The following is a 27,500-nucleotide window of genomic DNA, read 5'->3' as shown; positions in this document are numbered from 1 at the left end:
TGTACTTGACGTTGGTACTTGTATAAACATCTCATTCCAAGATTATCTTTTTTTGACTATTGAGCGGTCAAGACCATTTAGCCAAATTTTGAGTGTTGTCTACATTCGCGTTTGCTCGTTTTGATATCATACTAGTCGTTTCAGGGTTTGTTTTTTTTTTTAATTGGGAGTGAGTAGTGCAGATGAAGCTTTGTATGTATGGTTACAGTGTGTGCTTTGCTTGTCCTCTGTGACTGATTAAAAACTGCCTTACTGGATGGTACAGGCACCTTGTCACCCATTCTGCATCCTTCTCTGAGGCCGATGCTAGGAGGCAACACATCTCTCATGACGTCCGGTACCATTTTACCCTTCTGTGCACATTGTGTCATACCTCATTCATTCTTCATTGTCCCGTTGGATATCTTGTACTTTTGCTTTGTCTTTACATGGAGAGACTCCCGAAGCCATCTACGGTTTGACAAAATCACTCCATGAAGAGGTTGGCTCTAGGTTTATTTGGCATGTGGAAATTCCAAAAGGTTAGCAAATCCCAAATTCGAGCACAAGCTTTGTTTGGATCGTTTTTGTTCAACATTGACGGTGTCGTCCCTCGATCACTTGATGAGCTTGTGCGTTTCACTCGTGTTCGTCCTACACCATCGGGGTATTTCTAGTGCGCTGAGCTACCCCGCTCGATGTAATAAGTCTGTAGAGTGCTTTCACTTCTTCCTGAAACCTTTTATATGGCATCGGGAGTCTTCTCCATTACACCACCTTTCGATCTGCCGAGTACATTTGGGGTGAATCTGCTGACTCTTTCCAACTTTTATTCCACTTGAATGTGTGTGTGGTGTGCACATGCTCTCATGTTCCTTTTTTTTGCTTTGGGTTAAAGAACGAGTTAAAGCATGATGGGCAAACTGTATGAACAACCTTAAAACTGCTAAGCTATGGCTACACAATTATGCTGTTCAAAAATGTTGAACGCCACTTGCGCGTGTTGTCACACGTGTGTGCATTTTCCATTTGCCGAACCTGCCAACAAAAAAAGATCAAACGTTTATATGAGCAAGACGATAACAGATTGAAACTGAAGTGGTGGTTAAGCACGCACAGGTTTTGGCCGTTGATTGCATTTGGCCCTCGATAAGCAATCGACCGTGCATCTCATGCTCTTGCTCCATTCCGCTGAGTTACCATTCGAGCATGGTTTAGATTGCCATGTGAAGCCATTGGTGATATCTTGGAGCCTAAAGACCAAGGAATGCATTACTGAAGCTCGTCACATGCACGGATACAAGATTTGGCAAATATGCCGGCCTTTGCGTTGCCTTACCTTTCATCCAAACCGATTGACAGGCTGCAGTCAGTGTGGACTCTTATTATCCTGCAAAATCACTATCGACCTGTATAGGGCCATTTAATGTTTCCACTAAATGCCCGTCGGACTCCATCCGACACCTTACGATCGTCGTGTTGCCCTAACCTGGTACAAGATGGTTACAATGTTACCCTTTCCACTTCTGCAGCAGCACGTGATGCTTATCACTTCCTGAAAGGGTAACGTGTACTTGAAATTCATTCCACCGTGTAAAGCTAACCACTGTTGGGCTTCTGACAAAAGGAAATGTGGAGTTGGGATGAGGATTAAACATTTTCCAGCCTGAACTAGAACTTGTTCAATATCTGGTGGTGGAGACGAGCCGTTAACGAGATTGCCGGTTTGCTTGTATGCAAAGTCGAGGACCATGAAAGAGTGAAAATTTCAGTTTTGTTGTCGCTTACATTTTAATGAGAAATGCCTTAAAGGCTAAGGACATGATGCGCATTTGGTCATGAAACATAGCGGATTTATGGTCAAGTCCAATGATTAGGCCCAAAATAAATGGCTCAGCATCCTTTTGAATAGTATATTGTAAGCTTTAAAGAATTTTCATTCACCTTTTTCTTGTCCTGATTGTTGAAGAGTTTACAAACCCTCTGAAATCTAAACTTGTTGTCTGTTTGTTTTTTTGTTTTTTCATTGCCGCTCAATACGTCATGTCTGCCGGTATCCATCGTCCAAGTGCTGTTTTTGCTTCCATTGCTCGCTGCTTGAGTGTTCTCGTGACCATGTCTAACCATCACTAACCCATGCCTCAGAGATCCGGGCCATTCCTCATCACTCGCTGTCAACAGCAGGTGGCGCCGAAGGTCCCTCGGGGACGTTGCCAGGTAGAAGCCACGTGAGGACGGCGGCTTGGCATGGTCTGGACTTGTAGACCTCTTGCTTTCCCTTTTGCCTAAGCTTTGGTTTCTTTCAAACATTGTAGACTTTCATCTTGGGTTACTCGGTCCTCAGTTTTTAATCTCATCATGCGGGTTAATTTGATAAGGTTTGATTAAAAGTTACGTTTTACAAAATGTGGTGTACCTTGAGGTTTGACCTTAAGGAAATGGAAGTAAAGTTGTTTGCAGGTTAAAAAGGAGCATTATATCGGAGGGCACTGGACAGCAGCAGACATGTCGGCCTGAATGAAGGGTTGTGTTTGACAGACTGAAGATTCTGTCGGGAACAAATTAAAGTTGAACTTTGATTCGTTATTAATTAGTGTTTTTGTTAATGTGACTGTATAACAGGTGGGGCAGCATACGATGATGCTCAAAAGGTGGTGAAAGACCCATGTGTAGTGAAGTTAAAAGCTTTGCAAGTTCAATATCAGTTGACCTTTCCCAAATAGTGCTGTGTTGAATAGTAGCATTCAAAAAGAGCCAACGGGTCCTTGGCATTGGAAGGAGGCTACGAGGAGTCGGGTGGGGGTGGCGGGGGTGGATGTACTTCAGCTGATGAGTTCTTTGTTGAAGACCTGTTTTGACCTATCTCTGACTTTTGATAAAATTTGAGGCTGAACATTTGCCCACACTCATTCACATATCACATTGGTAAGGTTCGAGATGGACATTTCCTAAACCATTACAGAAGCTTTTCAAAAGGCATAAGTGGTCTTCAAGCATGGCATCAGTGTTATTCAAGTGTTGCGTGTTCAAAAGAACAAGACACAACCAACCAACAAATAGTTATTGAGCTCCACTCGACTTATGTCGAACAAGACTGGAAAGAAAAAGCTCAGCCTTTGGAGATGTTTCGTTCATTATTCTCAGGTTCATTGAAGATGTTTAAGGATCACATGTCACAACATTGAACCTGGATGCACAGGCAGCTGTTGTCATGCCCCTGAAGCGAAGTGCTTGCGCGTTTACTCATGCCCATGCAGACACAACACCAGGTCATGCCGAATGAGACATGGAGTAGCGAGACCGTCAATGATACAAATAGAGGAGGAGGAGATTGGGACCATACTCTGTGCAGAGCGTTGATGCTGATTAAGCAGTCTCCTTGGCTATCGGGCACAATCCTGGACGGGTCGCCACTCCGACAGTATACCAGCATGCTGGCACTCACTTTGCCGACCTCAGAAGGATGACAGGCCGACTTAACCCCACCTGGTTTTAATTCAACAGCTGAGCGTGATTGAACTCGGGACCCGAGGATCGAAAACCCACCACCCAAACCATTAAGCCAACATCAGGCATATACAAATGGCATGTTCTACTTTAGATTGTTTACCTCCCCCCCCCCCCCAAAAAAAAAAAACAACAACTTTGATTTGCTCTTCTTGGAATGGCCGTTTGGGAATAAAAGTGGACACGTGGCGGCACTCGGTATTTCGGCCTAATGAAGTCAATTGGGTAGTGAATGAAACGTCATGTGATATTCGGTTTGTTAAAAATCTGGCAAGGTAGCCTGGTATGATCTTTATTGCCTTTTATATTAAATAAACTCGCTGGTACCCACAGAACATCCACGCAAATGTAAAATGTGATTTCAAGTCCTCAACCCACCCCCCTCCCCGCCCACTCCCCCATCACACACACACACACACACACACACACACACACACACACACACACACACACACACACACACACACACACACACACACACACACACACACACACACACACACACCCACCCCAAATCATCAACGCCCCTCACAAACCCCCAAGTCATCACCCTCAAACCCCTCCCGAACGCACTGCTACAACTCCACCCACCACAGCTCCACATTCTCTCCCCCCCCCCCTGTTGGCCCCCCCACAATTAATCAACTCTTCTCCCACCCCTCACAAAGTCTCAACCTCTACTTCCAAACTATGCCCCATCTTTGCTCAAGCACCCCTCCCCCCCCCATTCTGATCCCACTTCTTTGTCCTCCCGTTCCCTCCTCCTGCTCAAAAGCGAAAGAGTATTCTTGCATCCATTATTACGTATTTAATTGTGCCACCACAATCACTGAGTTTGAAGTTGTATCACTTGGAGCCTCCTTATCATGACTTGTAAATAATCTCAGTATTCTGGTGCTTTTGTGTTACTGACAGTGAATTCGTGTTTTTACCACATTTGGGAAAAGTAAATAAATAAATAAACCCGCTTTCCTTTCCTAGCAACCCGCTTTTCGTCGCCTCTCACTTTTCCACATGTCATGTCAAAATCTCCCCCATGAGGGTCGCATTCATCGATGTGGTCGAGATGTTTATCCTCATTGCCAGGTAATGAATCAGGGGTGTGTTCAGTCACCAAGGTAATTGCAAAGCGCTTGCCAAGTGGCTTAAGCACTTGTCAATGGTTTAAAATGGAGTGTTGCTCAAGGAATGGCTGGCTTGGCAAACACCAGCGAGCTGCTTGGTAACTTAACACACCCCTGGACATCTCCCGACAGCATTAAATGCTGACAAAAGGACTTAAAATAAAATGAAAAAAATTTACTCTTTGAACCCTGGCGGCCGTTTTTCCAGCCGCCATTCAAACCTCTATATGACTGGCCGGTTTACTGGCCACTATTCAAACCTCCATATCCCCGAGCGGCCGGATTTTTTTCCGGGGAGCCCAGGGTAGGAGAGCCAAAAGTCCAATGAACTCACGGTTCAAAGGGTTAAAGACTTCAATTATGATTCACCAGCAAATACAACCCCCTCGCTTTGCTGACAGAAATATTAAAGTGGGTTGGGTGAGTGGGGGTGGGGGGGAGAAAGAGGGAAGTTTGGGGAGGGATAGAAGGTGGTAGTTGGGTGGGAGAGAAAGAGGGAAGGGAGGGGTGGGGGGAGAGAAAGGAGGGGAGGGGTAGAAGGGGGTAGTGGGAAGGGGTTGTTCTGGACGATAGGTGGATTTGAGGGAAAGCCTGGGGGGGGTTAAAAAGCTAAAAAAACAAAAGCTTTCATTTGTCTAATTCACATTCCTTGACACCCCATCCTCTCCTCGACTTGTGGAGAGCTGTATGGTGTGGGAGGGGTGTTGGGAGGAGGAGAGCGCGAGGGAGGGTAAGGCAGTGAGAGGAGGGGTGTGAGGAAGCATGAGGAGGGTGAGGGTAACGCAGTGTGAGGGGAGGGGCAGCGTAAGGCAGCGCGTGGGTGAGGGGAGGGGCAGCGTAAGGCAGCGCGTGGGTGAGGGGAGGGGCAGCGTAAGGCAGCGCGTGGGTGATGGGAGGGCAGCACGTGGATGAGGACGAGGGTAGGGTAAGGCAGTGCGAGGGGGAGGAGGAGGGTGAGGGTAAGGCAGCGTGAGGGGAGGAAGAGGGGGAGGGTTAGGCAGCGTGAGGGGGAGGGTAAGGCGGTGCGAGGGGAGGAGGAGGGTGAGTGGCAGAAGAGGGTGAGGGTAAGGCAGCACGAGGGTGAGGAGGAGGGTGCGGGTAAAGTAGCACGAGGGTAAGGCAGTGCAAGGGTGAGGTTAAGACAGCGTGAGGGGAGGAAGAGGGTGGGGATGAGGCACCACGAGGGGAGGTTAAGACAGCGCGAGGGGGAATTACGGGGGTGATACAATGCGCCCAAACAGCAACGTTTTATTTTTATTTATGTAGATGACTTTTTGTTGTAATGAAACCATACCTTGTTCAACGTGACTAATCAATTACCCACACAAAGGCATTTCTCTACCAAATTGTTTTTCGTCACTTCCAATGTTTATTTACTTCACAAATGTGAATTACATGCCCATGCACATGAGAAATAGTTTGTTGATAAATGTTGTACTTTGACACTATTCAGCCTTGAAAACTTGGGCGAAAACCAATTATTAACTTATTTATTTATTCCTTTCCTTAAAGACTTCATTATTTTCTTTCCTCTGCATTATGAGAATGTACCTTCTTTGGGCCGTGTATATCTGACCGCTGCTGCGATCGCTGCTGCGAAAATATGCATGACCTCATTTCCTTTGCATGACTTGTAATCAAAATGTACATTTGTTTCCTCAAAACGGTACATTTATTTAATGATAGAAGACACGATGTTCAGTCTTCAAATGTACTTCGGGGGCCTGTAAGGCCTGAGAAGCGACTTTACGTTACAACCCTGAGATTGAATATAAGCCTATTTTCACTTGACTGCATTTTTAGATCCTCGTAAAGGATCTCTAAGTCTTACTCATGTTGTTCTTCATCTTCATCTTGTGGACTTTTTTGTTTCACAGCCTACAGTTTTCATCGAAACTCCCTGAGACTTGGCATATATATGTAAAAATATCCTGCGTATACAGTAACCATCTCCGGTTTTGAAAATTCCTCCAAGAAAAAAAAAGTTATGACGTCAAAATATCTCTGCTCATAGAAATCGCCTAAAAATTATCTCCGAAACTAGGCAAGCTTTTAAAATTCTGTTTGCGGGAATCAAACGGCATTAGTACAGATGAATTACTGCACATATGATGCATCACTATGACGTCATACCTATTTTTGGACATTTTTTTGCTTCACAACCCAGAGTTTTCATTGGATCTTCGTGAAACTTGCCATGTACATGCAGAAAGCCCACACGCAGGCAGTAACCATCTACGATTTTGGAAATTCTTCCTAGAAAAAAAAGTTGACGTCATAATATCGCCGCTAATGGAAATCGCCTACACCATTATCTCCGAAACTCGGCAAGCTGTTTGAATTTTGTTTGTGGCAATCAAGCCAGGCATTAGCACAGATAATTTATCACAAACCTGATACATCACAATGACGTCATATTCGTTTTTATGACGTCATCATTAAGAGGACGAGGATCTTAGCTCATTTGAGCTTGTTGGTTAAAAATAGAAATGTTTGTCAGATTTTCTTCCCGTTTTTTGCAGACAAGACTTTATCCATATTAGTAACTGTGAGGGGTAAGTTCAGAGATCAGATTAGAGTTAGGAAAGAGTAAGAAAATAGGGGCCTTACAAAAGAGGCCTATGGAGCCTCAGAGCTATGTGCAGCGAACAAAATGGCGGTGATTTGATTTTGAAGTCTCTCCCCACGGGGAAAACCCCACCCTGAACGGACGGACGGACCGACAGATTGGTGGAGAATATATTTAAGGAGATATCAAGTAATAGCAACTGCCGCATACTTGTCCCGAACCCAATCACCATAAAGAAAAAAGCGATGAATTGCGAACAAGTGAAACTGGTCTGGCCGTTGAGGGGGCGTGTACCATTGACATTCTCATGCATGTGCTGCTTGAAACAGCAGCTTGAAATGTGCTGCTTGAAACCTGCTTGAAACAGGTTTGAAACAGCAAAGGGCTTACCTTGTGTAGCTTTTATTGATTGCTTTTTGCTTATTTCTTTAGCGAGAAGAGCATGGAAGTTAGTTTTTTTGAATATTTAGCCACCTGTCCATTGATTAGGTGAGAGCTGATTGGTTATTCCCTCCAATTACGGGTGAGACGTGTGTGTGTGTGTGTGTGTGTGTGTGTGTGTGTGTGTGTGTGTGTGTGTGTGTGTGTGTGTGTGTGTGTGTGTGTGTGTGTGTGTGTGTGTGTGTGTGTGTGTGTGTGTGTGTGTGTGTGTGGTTGGTTGGTTGTGGGGGCAGCATGGCCGCTCGACACATTTGCCCAATCAGACAGATATGGGTGTCGTTAACGGTGGAATAGTATCAGGAAGTCGGTGACAGCAACAACCCACACATTTCCATAAAATACATTCTATTTAGAATGTTACATTGTCTATTTAAAGTTTGTATCAAAGTTGTAAATCAACTGTAGAACTATATATTATTTATATATATATATATATATATATATATATATATATATATATTTTAAAGAAACGAGTAATAAAACCTTTTTTTTTCTTTCGAATGCAAAAGGATGTGGGGATGTTACTCCAAAAAGTATGTCAACAATGTCGGGATGGATGGTCACATGAAATGATCATGTGAAACCATCCCTACATCTTTCTTTGAATAATAGTCATCCTGAGAAAAGACTTTGATATTCTAAGAAAGGGTTTTATATGTGTATATATCTCTCTCTCTCTCACTCTCTCACTCTCTTGCACTCTTTTCTAGGGACAACCATTATTCAAAGGAAGATGCAGTAATGTTTTCATATCATCATTTCTCATGACCATCCCTATCTTGTTTACATACTTTTGGAGTAACATCCCCACATCCTTTTGCATTAAAAAAAAGTTTTTATTACTTGCATAGATATGGCATGTTGAGGTGAGCTAAGCATGTGACCTTTAAATATCAGGTGGTGAGGATAAACTGCAGGGTAGAGCTGTCTGGCATGTTGTGCAGAGCACATCAAACATTAAAAGCATTAAATCCATGATTATTATGCTGATTGTGTTGTAAAAATCTATTTTCTGCACTTTTTCCTAGTGATCAACTGGATGGTGTGATTTCTGCAACTGGCCAGGTATGACTTGCTTTCATTTTGGTATTTGTAATCTCTCCTCCCTCATAGGTTCATTGTCATGTCAACCAAAACTGTGCTTGTGAATTGAACAAATGTTTTGTGATTGTGCGTCTCATGATGATGTCATATTGACTAAAAAATGTGACCCGTCCCTGATATATCGCCATCAATATTCTGAACCTTGGCTTTTGAGAGGCTCGGAAGGTTTATTTGCTCGTCATTAAAACCAAGTTATCGTAAGTTAATATCCCCACATTGTGTATGTAGTTAAGCGTCATATGGAGACAGATAAACATCAATTTGTTTATCCAAAATCTACATTCTTGTAAAAAAAAATTGAAAATGTATAAAACAAAAAAGTTCGTTTTTTATTTATTTATTTATTTTTAAAAAATCTATCTGTATGTCGTGCATATGCCTTTGTAGCTACGTGAAAGGTAATATTAAATGATCACCAACCCCACTCCTTAGTGGGTATCGGGAAGTGTTCTTCAAAATGCCAACAGGATTAGGACAGCACCGGGCAATGCCGGGTACCCTTGCTCGTGTTTTGTATGAAGAGCTTCGATGCAAAACTCTATATCCATTTTGGCCATTTTGAGAAAAATCGGCGAAATTTAACTGCAGCCCTATGAAAATTGCTATGGAATCAAAAGAGGGCTACTTATTTAAGAAAATGAACACAGATTGTGAAAATTTGAATAGTCTGACTTTTTTACTTTACTCTTTAGCAAAATTTATATCCCTTTGTGGGCAAAATGTTGTGTATGCCTTGGCTTTTCAGTCAGAATGCCTTGTATCCATCATTCACTGTGTACTTGTGTTGTGTTTCAAAAGTTGTACTTCTGTTCTGATGAACCCATCATTGCTTGAGTTAGAATGGATTATAAACATGACTCGTACAATAAAAAGATAAAATTATCAGCATTAACCCTTCAGCTACAAAATATGCTTTGTGAAAAATCCCTCCCAAAATCACAAAAGTGTCAAATCTTCCAACTACTGCTGAGATACTTTGATATCACTGACTTCAAAACACTGTCATTGCCTACCAATAGTACTACACTAAGTAATAATGAGTCCAAAGTGAAGTTTTAACCCTCGATTTGCATCGGACTGTTGTGCAAAAACAATGTATCAAAATCACAAAAAATCACCAGATTAACTAATTTACTTAGGGGAGGGAGGGCACTGATGCCACTGACTCGAACATCGTCATGCAGTATCTATAGAAAGTCTACACCCCCTTTCGAAATTTTCACCTTTCGTTGCCTTGTGGCCTGGAATTAAATTGCATTCAATCAGACTTTTACCACCTTTATTTACACATCGTAACCCATAACTTCGAAGTGAAAAACAAATTCCACAAATTTCAGAAAATTAATTAAAAATACAAAACTATCATATCTTGGTTGGATAAGTGTCCACCCTCCTTATAATAGCAATTGTAAATTAGCTCAGGTATAACCAATCACTATAAAAATCACACACCAAGTTAATTGGCCTCCACCTGTGTTAAATTGTAGTGATTCTGATCATTTCAGAATAAAATCAGCTATTCCTGGAAGTTTTCTCTGCTGGGTGGTGCATTTCACAGCAGATCAACCATGAGACCCAAGGAGCTTTCAAAAGACTTCTGGGATAAAACTGTGAAAAGGCACAGATCACGGAATGGGTATAAAAATATTTCAAACGCCTTGAATATCCCTTGGAGCACAGTCAAGATAATCATTAAGAAGTGGAAGGCATATGGTACTACCAAGACCCTGCCAAGATCAGGCTGTCCCTCCAAACTGGATGACCAAGCAAGGAAGAGACTGATGAGAGAGGCAACCAAGAGGCCAATGGCAACTTTGAAAGAGCTACATGTGTTTATGGCAAAGACTGGTCACTGTGTACATGTGACAACAATATCCTAAGCACTCCACAAGACCTGTATGGTAGGGTGGTAAGAAGGAAGTCGTTGCTGGAAAAAGCCCACTTTGAGTCCCATTTGAGGTATGCAAAAGAAACACTCCAGAGATTCTGAAGCCTTGTGGTTGAACCATGATGGTTCATTTATTGATAGTTCATTTTATTCATGATGGTTCATTTCCGCTACTCATTATTCATGATGCCCTATGGTTCCACCAATCAGGTAATTCCATCCTTTCCCTGTCTCAACCAATCAAGGTTGAGGATATTACATTGTAACTTTATAAAAGAGAGTTTGGTGGTGCTTCTTCATCTGCTTGTGGTTTTTATCCTGAGGAGTGGAAGTCAAAAAGCTTTGATAATGTATTTTATTGAAATGCAAATTTATATCATTTATATATTGCCTGCTTTTGACATTTGCACGTAGTACATGCTTGGGAGTTGGTATGCATTTGTCTGCGCTGTCGCTGATGATTCGCCAATAAGCGATGAAATTGGCCCAGTATCTGAGGGGATGTGCAGCATTGGGATTCTCATGTGTGTACCATTTGTGACCATCTTTACAGCTGTTGAGGAACTCTGGGAAAAGTTTGAAACAGCAAAGGGTTTATCTTGGTTGCTTTATGCAGCTTTGGCTGGAAGAGCATGGGAGGAGTTGATATATATATATATATATATATATATATATATATATATATATATATACATATATATATATACATATATATACATACATATTGTTACCGCTGTGGAAATTCGCAGAACACCACAAAGGTCCTTAGTTCAGTGAGATCGATAAGTCTGTGTTCAGTTAGATTTCCCCGCCGTTGTTTAATGGGATTTATTCGTGTCACAGGGCTGTGATCCTTTGAGATAGCCGTTTTTCTTTACTATCGTTATTTTGGACCAACCACGTTTCAACCACCACAACCACCTTCACAACTCCAACATCACAACAACCACGATCGCCTCAACCACCAACCACACCTAACCACCTTCCCCGCTACACCAACTGCCGATCCCCCTTCTCCACACACCCCGGGGCAACCCTCTCCGCTCATAAAAACCATCTCTACAAAGCGAAAGGAACAAGGGATTCTGATAACGCCAAGGAAAAAGAACAAGGTATATCGGTGGCACGTGGATTTTCCCGCCCGTTTTTCCCGCGCACCGCAAAGGGGAGATCGTTCATCATTGGTTGGTTCATAGGAGTGAGGCATTGGAACTGAGGAACGCCTCCTTTCTTGAAGCTTCCCGGAGGAGCTTGAAGGAGGGCGGAGCAAGAAGCCAGGAGGAATATAAGGGCGCGCGGGACGCCAAGGTGTGTGAGTGTTGGTGGTTTCTTCTGGTGGTCTTCTTGGTCGGGATCTTCGGCTCGTGGTGGCCTGTCTGGAGAAGCGGTCCGTGGAACGACCCGTTCGTCAGAGCTCGCAGTCGGTGAGGAGTCAGGGCGTGGCACCAGGGACGTGGACTGGAGGCGCCGCTCTGCCAGCTCTGTTGCGCAGACCTGCGCGTCCGAGTGAAGAGCGCCGGAGAGAGCTCGCCGGCCCCGTGGAAGGCCCGAGTCAGCCGCGGCTATCCTAGCTGCTGTGGGGACAGACATCGCGACTCGCCCATCAAGGCACCACGAGGGTGCAGGTAACCTGCAACGGTCTCGTGGGGCCCGTTCGGTCACCAAGGCTCCACGGTATAAAGGTCTACGGACCCTGTCTGATTCCCCTGTCTGTAGGGGTGGTCTTTTCCTTGGGTTTTGCTTTCGAATGCATGTTGTGGCGCCGTGTCTTGTAAGTAAAAACTGTATAAGTGGCTGTACATAATTGCTTCAAGACGGTCCTAGCACCCTTTGCTTTCGCTTTATTCGATTCCATACCTGCATGGCTGTATACGTGTGGAAAACAATAAATGTGCTTGTGTGAATGTTAACCCGTTCGTCATGTCCTTCTTCCCCCATTGGAACGCCATATTGCATCTCGGGATAATAGTTGGTTTTTAAATAACCGATAAATAGAATCGGGTCCGTCGAGGTCTGGCGATAATACCCGCTCGATTATCCCAGAACGGAACGGACCGCTTAAGCGGTTCGTGTCCAAGCAGGCCTTCGCCGAGGTACGGTCCCTCGGGAGGTTACCCGCGCAGGTACTTCGGTATATCGATATTTGGTGATTGACCCTATTTCGTGCGGGTAGAATACGGACTGGGCCGTGGTGGGATTACAAACCCACCTGTGACTGTTTTCTGGCGTTGTTCCAGAAAGTCACGACTGAATTGGGCGAGCGGCTACTATTAGTGAAAAGCGGTCGATCGCACGCCGGGCGGGCGGAGATTCGTAACAAGATATATATATATATATATATATATATATATATATATATATATATATATATATATATATATATATATATATGTATGTATGTATGTATGTATGTATGTATATGTATGTATGTATGTATATATATATATATATGTATGTATATGTATGTATGTATGTATATATATATATATATGTATGTATGTATATGTATGTATGTATATATATATATATGTATGTATGTATGTATGTATATATGTATGTATATATGTATGTATATATATATATATATATATATATATATATATATATATATATATATATATATATATATATATATATATATATATATGTATATATATATATATATGTATATATATTGTTGCGGATTCGCGCCCGCCGGCGTGCTGACGGCCACGTAACTCGAATCGCGGCACGTCGCCCACCGGACGGACAATCCAGTCGTGACCCTCTCGGACTAACGCCGGGAACCAGTCACGGGTGGACCTTTCGGTCTCACCGCGATCGAGCCAATCAGCCCCCGCGTGGGATAGGGTTGCTCGCCAAATTCGACCTACCTAAGTACCCACGCGGAGGGTAGACCAGGCGATCGCACCTCGCCGCAGGTCGACTTCGGACACGGGCCACTTAAGCGACCCGTTCCGTACTATCAGAATAACCGAGCGGTGTTATCGTCGACCTCGACGGTTCGATTAATTATCGGGCGTATTCAGCCCACTACCAACCCTTTACGTGAAGCAAGATGAGGATTCAATGAAAGAAATGACGAAGCGAAGCGGGAAACAGTTCAACACAAAGCACATTTATTCGCGCTGAACGGAAAGCACACATATTCAATTCCACCAAAAGCACACAGAAAAGACACAATGCAATTTACGCAAAAAGCAAATGTAAAAGCGAAAACACAATGCAGAGCTAATACCGACTACCGAGCACACGGCAACACTTATACAATTCTACTTCACAGACGGCGCCGACAACACATACCCAAAACCAAGGAAAAGAATACCCTCAAGGATGAGGCGGGCCTGAGGCCGAGACCGGGTCGCGCCTACCCGTCTGGTGATGAGACGCGGAGCGGTGATGGCGCCTCAACTCCGCGGGCCTCGCGGACAGTGTCTGGTAGGGGGTGGGAAAGGGGCCCCCTTGGTCGCACTATCTCAGCGCGGGGGGAAACAGGAGGGGGTTGCTGATGCTCGGGGTATAGAGGATCTTTATTATCCCGCGACGAGCGTCTCCACCTCGGCCAGGTCGCGCTGTCGGCCTCCCTCGGGTGCAGCTCCCTGCACGACGCGAGCACCCCCTCGTCTGGTGTCGCCGCCTTTCCACAGCTCCGTCCCCTCCGTTCCGACTCCAACGCACACGACGAGCAGCTCCACCGCCCGCGAAGTCTTGACTCTCTGTTTCCGACTCTCCTACTCTCCTACTCTCCGCCTCTGGACTCTCCTACTCACTTCTGCCTCTCGACTCTCCTGGACTGACGAACACGGTCCTTTTATACGCCCCGTAGCTTCGCCCTTTCATCTTTGACCCCCTCCCTTCGGCCTTTCACCTCGCTCCCCATTGGCCCGAGAAAAAGTGGGCGTGAAGGCTTTTTGATCCATAAATTTGCATATATTGATCGCCCTGGGGGCGGGGCCAATTCGCCCCTCGCTCACCGATTGGACGGCAAAAAGTGGGCGTGTGTCGTTTTTGATCCGTTTTTGAAGCACAAAATCCGTGATTTTGTACACGCTGTTCGACGCGCGCCCTGCACGAGTCCAACACCGGTACCCACAGTGGGGCAAGAACGGTGGCGATGCTACGGTTGCGAGGTGTGACGGGAAGGTCGTGGCGGTTGTGGTGAAGCGGCGTTGTGGTTGGTGGTTGATGTTGTGGTTGTGGTGGTAATCGTGGCGGTTGGTCCAAAATAAAGATAGTTAAAGAAAAACGGCTATCCTGAAGAGTCGCAGCACGCATAAATGACATGTATTCCCACTAGACAACGGGTTTGGGCCTAACTACACATGCACTTACCGAGATACCTCACCTAAGGGACCTGAATGGTGGTTTGCAAATTTGGTAACCACAACAATATATATGTATATATATATATATATATACATACATATATATACATACATATATATATATATATATACATACATATGTATGTATATATATATATATATGTATGTATATATATGTATGTATATATATATATATATATGTATATATATGTATGTATATATATATATATATATATATATATATATATATATATGTATATATATACATATATATATATATATATACATACATATATATATATATATATATATATATATATATATACGTATATATACGTATATATATATATATATATATATATATATATATATATATATATATATATATATATATATATATATATATATATATGTGTGTGTGTGTCGTGGGGGAACTCCGAGGGAGGGGCTGTCTCTGGTTCCTCTCCCGGAATCGCAAGCCATCGCACATGGATAACTTTGTATCACGGTGGGTCGCTAATCGATCGCAAATGCCAATTACTTGATCACGTGACCCAGTGTCCTTCATCTGACAACCGTTTAACAAAGAACTCGTGGTTTCCTTATCGGGGAATCGTGCTCCTCGATGCGTACTTGCGTTACTTACCGGATCAGGTGCTGTCGAGCGGAGTTACCAAGTATGCACTGGCTATTAAGCAGATTTTGGGGCACAGCGTCCCGGCTAAGCTAAGGTGTGGACTATATTACACCAATGGAGGAAAAGACAAAAAGGAGCTGGGTACATTTCTAACAGGCACATTTATTTCACAAAAGCGAGGAAAGTTATGTCGCACTCTATGGGATTTATTGCAAATGTACAGCAGAGGAAAGCAAGGAATTTGTGGGTGCGGCAAAAGACAGTATTCACAAAAGAAAAAGACAATGTGGAATTACCCCTACTATGCTTATACACTATACAGTCTTAACTAATGCTACGACAGATGTACACACACACACACACACACACACACACACACACACACACACACACACACACACACACACACACACACACACACACACACACATTAAAGCTCGCCCAGAGAGATGAGAAGCAGTTTAGGATTAGCGACCTCTTAATACCTGGTACAGCTGGCGGACCTGCGCAACCCAAATGCTTTGGAATGGGGAAGAAGGGAAGAATACTGAAGGTGTCTATGGTGTGGGAGTGAGAGTTGTGAGTGTAATGCAACATGGTTTAAGAGGAAGATGTGAGGTGTGAGTCAGTAAGGTTCGCTCTGAAAAGAACAGTTAGTTGGGACTTGCCGGTGCATCCACCGTAGACGAGAGATGGATGGTAGAGAAAGATGCGTAAGAGAAATACCCTATCGGAGTGGTGTGAGAATATGTAAGTGTAACTGTTGCTGCTGGATGCAGCTGAATTGAGTGTCGATGAAATGAGAAGGGTCCCGGCCCGTCTTTGTCACTCGCTCCGATTCCACGCTTGACCACGCTGACTCACGGCATCACTTGCTCAGTGCTGAAGCTTGCCCTCTTTGCACCGTCTGCCGATGTCTGCTTCCCCGGCAAGGTCTGAAGTCTGCCGCAGTCTTCTGGCTTGTCCGGCGAGGTCTGGCGTATGGCGATATCTCCCAATATCTGGCTTTAATTTGCTCCTTTTATGAGCCCTGGGCAAGGGCGGAGCTAAGAGTCTGATCAAATGCGGCCATTGGCAATTTCTAGCCTTCCCATTGTCCCATCGTGATCGTCCCACACCGTAGCCACGCCTCGCCCAGGCCCCGAAACCATAAAATGACCTCATTCGCTCAATGACTTGGCCACGCATCACAGCTCCAAGGTTAACAGGAAACGTCTGATCTCTGTAATTGGCTCCGAACAGGCGCTGGCCTCCATTCAGACATGGTGATTTAGGGAAATCCCAGCGCTACTAGTACGTCCTCGAATGAACTCCAGCGTGTGTTCGTGCTTCGAGTTATACCCCAAAACAACCTGACTCATTCCTTCAGCATCCTTTGAGACTGTGGTGAGTGTTTGATGAGCAGGTATGTTGTGGCGTTGCGAGAGGCGATTGTAAATATAGTGTTGCGGCAGCGAGGAAGGGGATGCTTGTAATGGTGGCGTCTGCAGTGAAGACGTGAACGTAAGTTGTGGGGATTTTTAGGATACGTATGGAATGGTTGTGAGTGTGGTAATGTTGTGAGCAAAATGAAGGTCTGAGGTGAGACGGCAGTTGGAAATTGGCGTGCAGTTTTGAATGGAAAATGGTGTGCAGATGCAAATGAGGTGCTCGCTGTGCTGCTTTGCTTAGTTCTTTTCGTCGTTATTTTGTGTACTTGCTTGTGTGGTTTGTGAGAGACAAAGTGGGGAAAAGGAGTGGAATATATTATTGTAGCAGTTGTGGGGGTTGATGGAAGGATTTAATAAGGACGTTTAGCATTGTGTAGAGTTACTTGGTCCGTGGACGAGTAGAAGCATCTCGATGGAACTAAGTTAGGGAATCTGTGAGCTTAAATGTTACATGTCACCACACGAGGGGTGATGCAGTGTTAATTAGCTTGGGGAGTAAAAATAAGTTCCCCAGTATGTGATTGCCCTCTGTGATTTTCCCTCTGTTTTTATCCCCCGCCACATGGCGGAAGGGGGATATTGTTGTCACCCGGGTCGTCCGGCTGTCCGTCCGTCCGTCCGGGCATCAACATTTATAGCTGTGAGTGCGATAACTCTAAACTGTTTGCCATATCGATTTGAAATTTGGGTCACATGTACCACCTGAAAAGGAAGAACCCTATTGATTTTGGGTGTGGCCGGATTCAAGATGGCCGACTGGGGCGGCCATCTTGAAAAAAATGTTTTTTTTTTGTAATAAATGGAAAACCGCTTATCTGATTTCAATTATTTTTGGTTACTACGTTCCTCACCCCTGGGGAACTTTTTTTGAGATGATGACCAAATGGTGTCTTGTTTCCAATTCACCTCCCTCATTATCTGGAATATGTATGACCTTTTTAATTCAATGGCGGGGGATTCCCCATCTCTGATGGAATATTTTTATATTGCAAGCCAGGCAGTAAAACTGGGAAATGTGTCCCTGACACAACAAACAGAAGAAGCCCCGGCCTCGTGGGTTTGGGGGCGAGCAGGCCATGCCCCGGATGGGGAGGAGATAGAGGACACAGGAGGGGCATTGCACGTGCACATGGGGATTGTGCAAGGGTTCTGTCTTATCTGGAAAGGACGGTCGTTCGGCAGAGCACACACCCGAGGTCGGTGTGAGGAATGCATGAGGCAGGTGGCACCTTTGGAAAGAGGAAGGCTGGGACATTTAGTTCCCTCGTGTGGAAAAAGCTGCTTGCGGATTGCCTGGCGGACGTCTGCCCGGCTATGAGTGACAGCGCCATTTTGCGTGTGTGTGCACGTGCTGGTGGAAGCATGCCTTGATTCCAGCTCGACAAGGACCAGCTCTGGGCTGGCTGAGTACCAGTATACTTAAAAAGGGGGGTTTTTCTTTTCATTTTGGTCACCCTTTGTCTGTATTTGCATCTGCGTGCATCTGCCTCGAGTGTATGATTTATTTATTTATTCATTATTGTTATTATTTCCCTTTGCATTTTTGTCTTTGTAAATATTTGTGTGTGTACATTAAATGTGTTTATTTTGAAGAAACCGTGTCCATGTAATTGTCGTGGGTTCACAGATTAAACCCTCAGTGTATCCGTTGCATTCCAAGTACTCCGCCGTCCGCCAGTGCCCTCTGCCATACCCTTCGAACACGTGTTAAAATCTCCGTCGATCAACGTGTCGACCTCCTCTTAAAAAGGAACCGCTCGGCTGACATGTTTGTGACAGCTGGGTGCCGGTTCCTTTCAGCTCCAGTCAGTTGGTGACAGCTGGTTACAGCACCTTACAGCTTCTTACAGCCGTCCATTGGTTACGGCTCCTGAATGCTCCTAACGGTGGGTGAAGGTTGGACTGTTCCTGCTGGTTCTGCTCGTACCTGATTCTTGGCGTCCTTGGTTCCTGGGGGCGCCGATGTGACGTCTATTGGTGTTCGAGCCTGTTTGTGAGTGGGTGCACGACGAGGCAGGGTGCTGGCAATGGACCAATGCATGCTCACACATTTTGGGACATTTTATTGGACGCACAACGACTTCTACCTTGGTGAGCCAAGACCAGATCCGAATGATCTGCTGGGTACCCTTATCTTGTGTTTAATCGTTGAGTGAGGCATCGTGATAAGCATCTGCTCTTTGTCTGTTTTTCTATCAATGCCTGTTTAATTCTTCATTTGCTTGATATTATTTTGATTGATTTGAATTCACCTATTTTCTCCACAAAGGAATAAAAAGTTCTTCAGTTTATTATTTTTGTTCTTTATAATAAATTATTGGTTGACATTTCAACCTGTCCGTGCTTGTCCTTTCCTTCCATTGATCCAGCATTGTCCGAACCTCCATCGACTGGGAGGTAGTTCCCAAACGAACTAACCTGTCATTGTTGGCATGCATCAGCGGGAAACGCTCGGCCGCCCTACTGAAGATCTAATCAAGATAAGATTGGTGTATTGCCGAGGGCACGCTCCCCATTCAGGAAGCCACGTGACCTCTAGTTAACGGCAAATTAGACTGTGGACACTGGAACTCATGGTTAACTGATTGGTGTTCATTGTTGTAAAGCACCCACCGTACCACGAAGTTAATTGTGAGCGGTGGCCCCAGGTTGCTAACGGATCGTGAAAGCCAATAATTCAACCACGTGACTTAGGGTCCTCCGTAAATTGATTACCTAATTATAATCGCATGACCTAATTACCAGGAACACACCCTCGGTACGCCTTGTCCGAACTGGGTCAGATGCAGCGGAGCAACACTGCCAAGGACGTACTGGCTAAAAGAATGGATCGTTGGGAATATAGTCCTGGCTAGGATCGGATATGGACCATGCTGGATCAATGAAATGAAAGAAAAGACAAAAACAAGCTGGGAACATTTCTACATGATCATTTATTAACAGGCAGGTGAGGAAAAATATGTGGCACAGTGAACGTAGTTTATTGTTGTGTGTAAGCAGGGATGGAAATCAAGGTGTGGTGCCTCAACAAAACGAGCATCTTGCAAAAGCAGACACTTGCAAACCGATCCCAATATATAATTATTCTGCAATCTTAACTCGAGCAAGGACACACACACACACACACACACACACACACACACACACACACACACACACACACACACGGAGATGAGGCTAACGTTCATACCTTGCACGATTCTAATATCTTTTTTCAAATATATATATGAGCTTAATATGAGATATATTCTAATATCTCATAATAACTTGCACGATTGACCGACCGTGCCACCCTTGGAATACGTTTTGGGGGGATGCTCCGCTGAACGATCCCTCCCTGATATTTGGCTTGTCTCCTGCTTGGCTGTGGTGCCGGCGCAGTGTCTGCGCCGATCCAGAGAATGGGCGCAACCATCAGACGTGAGGGAGGGTCTTTTTAGGTGGAGCCAGTGGCGAGTATGTGGAGAAGGAGACTGGGCAGCAGGCGCATGCAGAAACCGATCCAAAGCCAGGCAAGGAAGATTAGGATGACCACGACGACTCTCCGGACGGCTTCACGATCCGTCCTTTTATAGACCCTGCAGTGCAGGGCAGGGCGCCACCCCAAAGCGATGTGTCGTCACCCGAATCGGGCGCTCCCATTAGGGATGTCTGCCATCTGTGGGAGACATTGGTGGCCACGGTTGCGAGTGAGAATCGACGGTAAGATGCCATTGTAATCAGCACGCAGACCCGAATGAAGAGGTGCGTTATTTGTGCCCCGTACTGAACAATGATAAATTATCGTGGGGCTGCATGCGGGTCCGTCATTGTGCATGCAGTTATCTATCTCCGTGGTGATCTTCACAGGCGGCTGCTTGCGCAGTGCCGGCCCTGATCTGTGTCCTGGATTGAAGGAAAGGATTGGATATAATTATCACATGCAGAAATGGGTTAAAAAGAACACGCTGCGTGTGTCCTGAATGGCATTGGAATTTTATTGTTTGCTTCTACACTTCCCTTTAACGCCGTATTCTCGCAGCGGAGCCATCGTGTGGTTGAGGCTTCCACTGGCCTTCGCGAGGTCGCATTCTTATAGTGGGGTGTGGCTGCGGTTTTCACAGGCGGCCATCTGAGTGCAGTGCCTGCTTGGATTTATTTCAGGAATAAGAGGAAAAGAGTTGGAATGAAGATAGAGATATTATAATCAGACCGAACAATGAGATCCACACAACGCACTTCGTCCTGTTTGACCAATTAGACATGAGGGAAAGGTCTAACTATACGTATATTCATGAAATAACTGTCTGGGGATCACTGTATGATGTATGCCATTGCCTTGGAGGGATGCGGTTTCCAGAACTGCAATTATAAATGTATATATATATATATATATATATATATATATATATATATATATATATATATATATATATATATATATATATATATATATATATATATATATATATATATATACAGTGTGGAGAAGAAGTATTTGAAACTGCTGATTTTGCAGGTTTTCCCACTTACAAAGCACGTAGAGGTCTGTAATTTTTATCATCGGTACACTTCAACTGTGAAGGACGGAACCTAAAACAAAAATCCTGAAAATCACATTGTATGATTTAAAAATAATTAATTTGCATTTTATTGCATGAAATAAGTATTTGATCACCTTCCAACCAGTAAGAATTCCGGCTCTCACAGACCTGTTAGTTTTGTCTTTAAGAAGCCCTCCCATTCTCCACTCATTACCTGTATTAACTGCACCTGTTTGAACTCGTTATCTGCATAAAAGACAGCTGTCCACATTCAATCAATCAAACTCCAACCTCTCCACAATGGGCAAGACTACAGAGCTGTCGAAGGACATCAGGGACAAAATTGTAGACTTGCACAAGGCTGGGATGGGTGACAGGACAATAGGTAAGCAGCTTGGTGAGAAGGCAACAACTGTTGGCGCAATTATTAGAAAATGAAAGAAGTTCAAGATAACAGTCAATCTCCCTCAGTCTGGGGCTCCATGCAAGATCTTACCTTGTGGAGCCTCAATGATCATGAGAAAGGTGAGGGATCAGCCCAGAACGACACGGCAGGACCTGGTCAATGACCTGAAGAGAGCTGGGACCACAGTATCAAAATTAACCATCAGTAACACACTACGCCGTCATGGATTAAAATTCTGCAGCGCACGCAAGGTCCCTCTGCTCAAGCCACGTCATGTCCAGGCTTGTCTGAAGTTTGCCAATGACCATCTGGATGATCCAGAGGAGGAATGGGAGAAGGTCATGTGATCTGATGAGACCAAAATAGAGCTTTTTGGTTTAAACTCCACTCGCCGTGTTTGGAGGAAGAAGAAGGATGAGTACGACCCCAAGAACACCATCCCAACCGTGAAGCATGGAGGTGGAAACATCATTATTTGGGGATGCTTTTCTGCAAAGGGGACAGGACGACTGCAACGTATTGAGGGGAGGATGGATGGGGCCATGTATCACGAGATCTTGGCCAACAACCTCCTTCCCTCAACAAGAGCATTTTCGATGGGGCGTGGCTGGGTCTTCCAGCATGACAACGACCCGAAACACACAGCCAGGGCAACTAAGGAGTGGCTCCGTAAGAAGCATCTCAAGGTCCTGGAGTGGCCTCGCCAGTCTACAGAGCTCAACCCAATAGAAAATCTTTGGAGGGAGCTGAAAGTCTGTGTTACCCAGCGACAGCCCCGAAACCTGAAGGATCTGGAGAAGATCTGTATGCAGGAGTGGGTCAAAATCCCTGCTGCAGTCTGTGCAAACCTGGTTAAGAACTACAGGAAAGGTCTGATCTCTGTAATTGCAAACAAAGGTTTCTGTACAAAATATTAAATTCTGTTTGTCTGATGTATCAAATACTAATTTCATGCAATAAAATGCAAATTAATTATTTAAAAATCATACAATGTGATTTTCAAGATTTTTATTTTAGATTCCGTCTTTCACAGTTGAAGTGTACCTATGATAAAAAATTACAGACCTCTACGTGCTTTTAAGTGGGAAAACCTGCAAAATCGGCAGTGTATCAAATACTTGTTCTCCCCACTGTATATATATATATATATATATATATATATATATATATATATATATATATATATATATATATATATATATATATATATATATATATATATATATATATATATAGGGTGTCCCAAAAAAATATACAACTTTTCATCTGCAAAGAGGATGGTCATAACATATATTTTTTAAAAAAAAGATATATGGCTGGATAGAAAGCTGAAAGGTTGAAGTTTATTGTACCAATGTCAAAATTGCCACCAAAATGTAAATTTTGGTGTCGAATCGTCGTTTTCTTTTAGACCACATATTAGACGTGGGCTCCACATTGTCTGATCACTGCCTGCAAACGCGTTGTCATGTTCTCCATCACTTTGGGAAACGTTTCTGAGGAATGTTCTGGATTTCTCGGTGGATGTTTTCCTTCGATGATGAAGTGTCTGAGGTCTAGGGTTTCCATATCACAATAGCCACGTTTCCATATCACATATCACATCTGAGGTCACATTTGCCACGGCGGCCGTGGGGTCTCCAAAATCTATGGCCACTAGCAATTATACGGCGGCCGCAGTATTTCCACGGTCACACAATGTCGCAGTCACAAATGTTATTATTTTTCGGGGAGATGCACGGAGTATTTATAAATTGTGGAGACCGAAAACATGGGGTTGCCATATGGTCTTTGATTTGATGTTGCACGGTGACCTTAGGGCGTTCCTGCGGCGCCCATATAATTTTCAAGGCAGACGCAAGGTGCCCGCAAGGAGACCGCAGGGGGACCGCAGGGGGGTCCCAAAGGCGAACGTGCGGCCAGATGGACGGTAACAAATGGGTTATTTTTTTTTTTATCAGTTTGTTTTTTTCGGCTTGTCGAATTGCTACGGCGAACGTAGAAATGAAAAAAAGTTATAACTCCGTGTTGTAATTCCACGGCGACCTTACGGCCTGTAAAATATACCCATACGGCGTAGGGCCACCCTGAGGCCACCTCAGAAACTCTGCGGCCGCCGCACGTTTCTGTCAATTCAGAAGGCGTACGGCCGCCGTATACTCGCCGTAGAGCAAATGTGACTTAGGCCTTAGGTCTTAGAAATTGTGGAGACTGAAAACGTGGGGTTGCCGTACGGTCTTTGATTTGATGTCGCACGGTGACCTAAAGGGGGCCCTGCGGCAGCCATAGAATTTTCAAGGCAGACGCAAGGTAGCCTCAAGGTGCCCGCAAGGCAACCGCAGGGGGCCTTAAGGCGAACGTGCGGCCAGACGGACGGTAACGAATGGGTAAAGCTTATTTTAAATTTTTTAAATTTCTTTTTTTATTATTTATTTTTATTTTTTTACCAGTTTTTTTTTTGGCTTGTTGAATTGCTACGGCGAACGTAGAAATTAAAAAAGTTATAACTCCGCGTTATAATTCCACGGCGACCTTACGACCTGTAAAATATAGCCAAACGGTGTAGGGCCACCCTGAGGCCACTGCAGAAACTCTGCGGCGCCGCTTGTTTGTCAATTCAGAGGGCGTACGGCTGCCGTATCCTCGCCGTAGAACAAATGTGACTTAGGCCTAAGCACCGTTTCCGTTTTAATTTTGTATGGAAAGGCATGAATGTCTTGGCGAAGGATCCTCTGAATGGTGTTCTTATGAATGTTTGTCTTGGCAGAAAGTCGTCGAATCAATTTTTTTGGACTCTGAACGACCGCCTGTCTCACCATTTCCACATTTTCTTCACTACGACCTGTCCTCTTCCGACCACTGTGACCCTTGTGAAAGTCACAGATGGTTCCCACATTGGTAAACTTTGCGATGGTGCACTTTATTGTCTGAAAGTTTGGTGCATGGCGCAAGTGGATTCCGAAATGTCTCGAGTAAAGACGTTGCACCTGTATGACACTTTTCGTCTGGTGCCAAAGTTCAACAATTTTCGTCCGTTGTTGTACGGTCAGTCTTGGCATTTTTCTGGCGCTTGCTTGATATCAAAATAAACTTCAGGGTCTCTGCAACAAGAAATGAAGCATTAGTGACAAAATTACTGCTTTTTTTAGGATCAAACGAAGCATTTTAAAAGTTGTATATATTTTTTGGGACACCCTATACATACATACATACATACATACATACATACATACATACATACATACATACATACATCATCACACCATTTGAAAGCCTTTATCCATGAGCAGGGGTCAGCTTTTTGTGGGCTCCAATCATGGTACCCTTTCTTGTGGCAATGTTTTTACGGCTGGATGCCCTTCCTGACGCCAACCCTTTAGTCGCCTTCGACCCTGCAGGAATAATTGCCAGTATACTGGTGCTCATTTCACCAACCTTAAGAAGGATGTGGTGGTCGTATGACAGCTTAGTTGCCGGGGTAGCTATCATTTCTTGAAGCGCGACTGTGTCGCTGATGCAGTGCCCCTCTACCAGTACACACACTGGAACTGGTACTCATTTCGCCGACCTCGGAAGGATGACAGGCTGAGTCAACCCCCTGGTGTATTCATTCAGCAGTCGACGGGGATTGAACTCAGGACCCTAGGATCCCAAGCCGCCACCTTAACCACTGAGCCAACACCAGGCTTACTTCAGAAGGATGACAGGCTGAGTCAACCCCCCTGATGTTAACTCAGCAGCCAGCGGGGCTCGAACTCAGGACCCCAAGGATCCCAAGCCACCGCCTTAACCACTAATCCACACCAGGCTCATATATGTATGTGTGTATGTGTGTATATATATTTGATTGATTGTTTTTTTTTTTTTTGCTGAAGTCATGTTTTGTTGTTGACAGAATGGTATCGTTAATAGAAGAATGTTACAAGACTAGTTTGGGTGATTGTCAGCATGAGAATGGAAACATTGAAGCAAGTAATGTCTGCTCAGGATTTGCTTCCAATAGAAGAGAAGAGCAACATAACAGGCATACTCACTGCTTTACTTTTACCAGTGTGTTTAGCCCTTTGACATTTTAAAAGTTTTTATTTATTTTAACTTTTAATACATTTCTCACCCTTACAGGTTGGCTTTGTATGTGTTGCATGTGTGATAAGAACAACTAGTGCTGATCAACCATGTAAACAGTGAAAGTGCTGTGATACTCGGAGTTGCAGCATCATGAGTCTAATTCTCAGATGGGAATACGAACGAGTCAAATTCTCTTTCACGTGACCTCTCAAAACCACTAGATGAATGATTAGTAACGACAATTTTCTAAATAATCGATGTATTATCGATTAAAATAATCGAAAAAAAAACAGTCCAATACTGCTGTCTTCATGCCATTGTTTTCACCCAAATAATTTGTGCTCTGCAAATCCATGCCCTTTTGCAGGGTGACTACAAAATGTGGGCCCTGGGAAAAGTTTAATAACCTTCACAGTTTTCATTCAATCCTTCATGTTTGAGGAGGTCTGAACTGAGTTAAGGGATAGTGTATCTGCCAAGTTTCTTGAATCTGTGACATTCACACACCATTTTGTGGACACCCAAAGAAAAGTAATTTTCTGTAGAAAACTATCTGTGGACAAAATCGTTGTTACAGCCAAGGCACTGGTCTGTGCATATTTTTCAACAAGGAAAGCACCAAGCAAATCTCAAATCCAAGGGTTTGTGGAAAAATATAGACAGCATAATACAGTCCTGTATATGAATTCACCAAACAGAGGTGGCCACTCTGGCCGACCAAAATCAGAAGGCCACCTGACAATTGCTGCCGTAGCTGATTCAGTTGCCCGCAGTCCCAAGAAATCCCTTCGGCACGGCTGTCGAACTCAATATCAACAAAGAGAGCTTGAGAATTCTGATAATGGTGCATACAAGTGATGAATAACTTTGCTCGATGTGTGGCCCTCTGCATTGAGCGAAATGGTGCGCATTTGGAGCATAATTGTCAACATCGACATCATCAGTGATTTTGTTGTAAGATTATCAAATGTCTTTGGAGACAACTGAAATTTTCTGTGATATCCTGATTAGGAATGAGTAATATGACCTGCAAATTTTGTTAACTTTAGTATTAGCCAATCAAACTTATTAAACCTTTCTTGGGGCCCCCTTTTTTTGGGTCATCCTGTGTATTGTGGGCCTGCTGGACAGCGCATGTTGTGAGGGATTGTTCCTGGGTTGTGCAGGAGGTTGGCTTGCATGCCACTCTGGAATTCCAGCACAAGCGGGAGCAGATTTTGCTGGAGCGGACGAGGCACAAAGCTCAATTTGCTCGTTTCTGCTATGCGGAGGAGTGGTCGAGGCCTTGTTCCGTTCAGAAGGACGGCGATGCAGTACGTTGAGCAAAATGAAACACGACGCAAAACCTTTACAGCGATGTCATTCCCTCCTGCTTTAAAGTTGTCGGTTGTCTGTCCAAAGCTTTGAAGTTGTTTGCTCAAACGTTTTGAGGCTTTTCATCTTATGGTTGCTGCTTGAAAATGGCCGCTGGTGATTGTAGGATCTCTCCATTTGACTGC

General features: G+C 44.2%; 1 protein-coding gene across 3 annotated transcripts in view; it reads left to right on the top strand.

The window, feature by feature from the left end:
• Nucleotides 1-27,500, top strand: part of LOC147012915 (DISP complex protein LRCH3-like) — a 160,822-nt gene that overhangs the window by 95,979 nt on the left and 37,343 nt on the right. For all 3 annotated transcript variants that reach the window (XM_085854266.1, XM_085854268.1, XM_085854267.1), the window contains exons 12-15: nucleotides 266-337; nucleotides 2,125-2,196; nucleotides 8,649-8,685; nucleotides 27,168-27,314. In XM_085854266.1, coding sequence (XP_085710392.1) covers nucleotides 266-337; nucleotides 2,125-2,196; nucleotides 8,649-8,685; nucleotides 27,168-27,314 — 328 coding nt within the window. The remainder of the gene's footprint in view (nucleotides 1-265; nucleotides 338-2,124; nucleotides 2,197-8,648; nucleotides 8,686-27,167; nucleotides 27,315-27,500) is intronic.

This window comes from Eptatretus burgeri, chromosome 14 (assembly GCF_056783735.1).
Source record: "Eptatretus burgeri isolate ZD-2024b chromosome 14, Ebu_testis_v1, whole genome shotgun sequence".
Lineage (NCBI taxonomy): Eukaryota > Metazoa > Chordata > Myxini > Myxiniformes > Myxinidae > Eptatretus > Eptatretus burgeri.
Note: the sequence above shows the minus strand (reverse complement) of the source record. Positions and strands in the feature narration are given on the sequence as shown.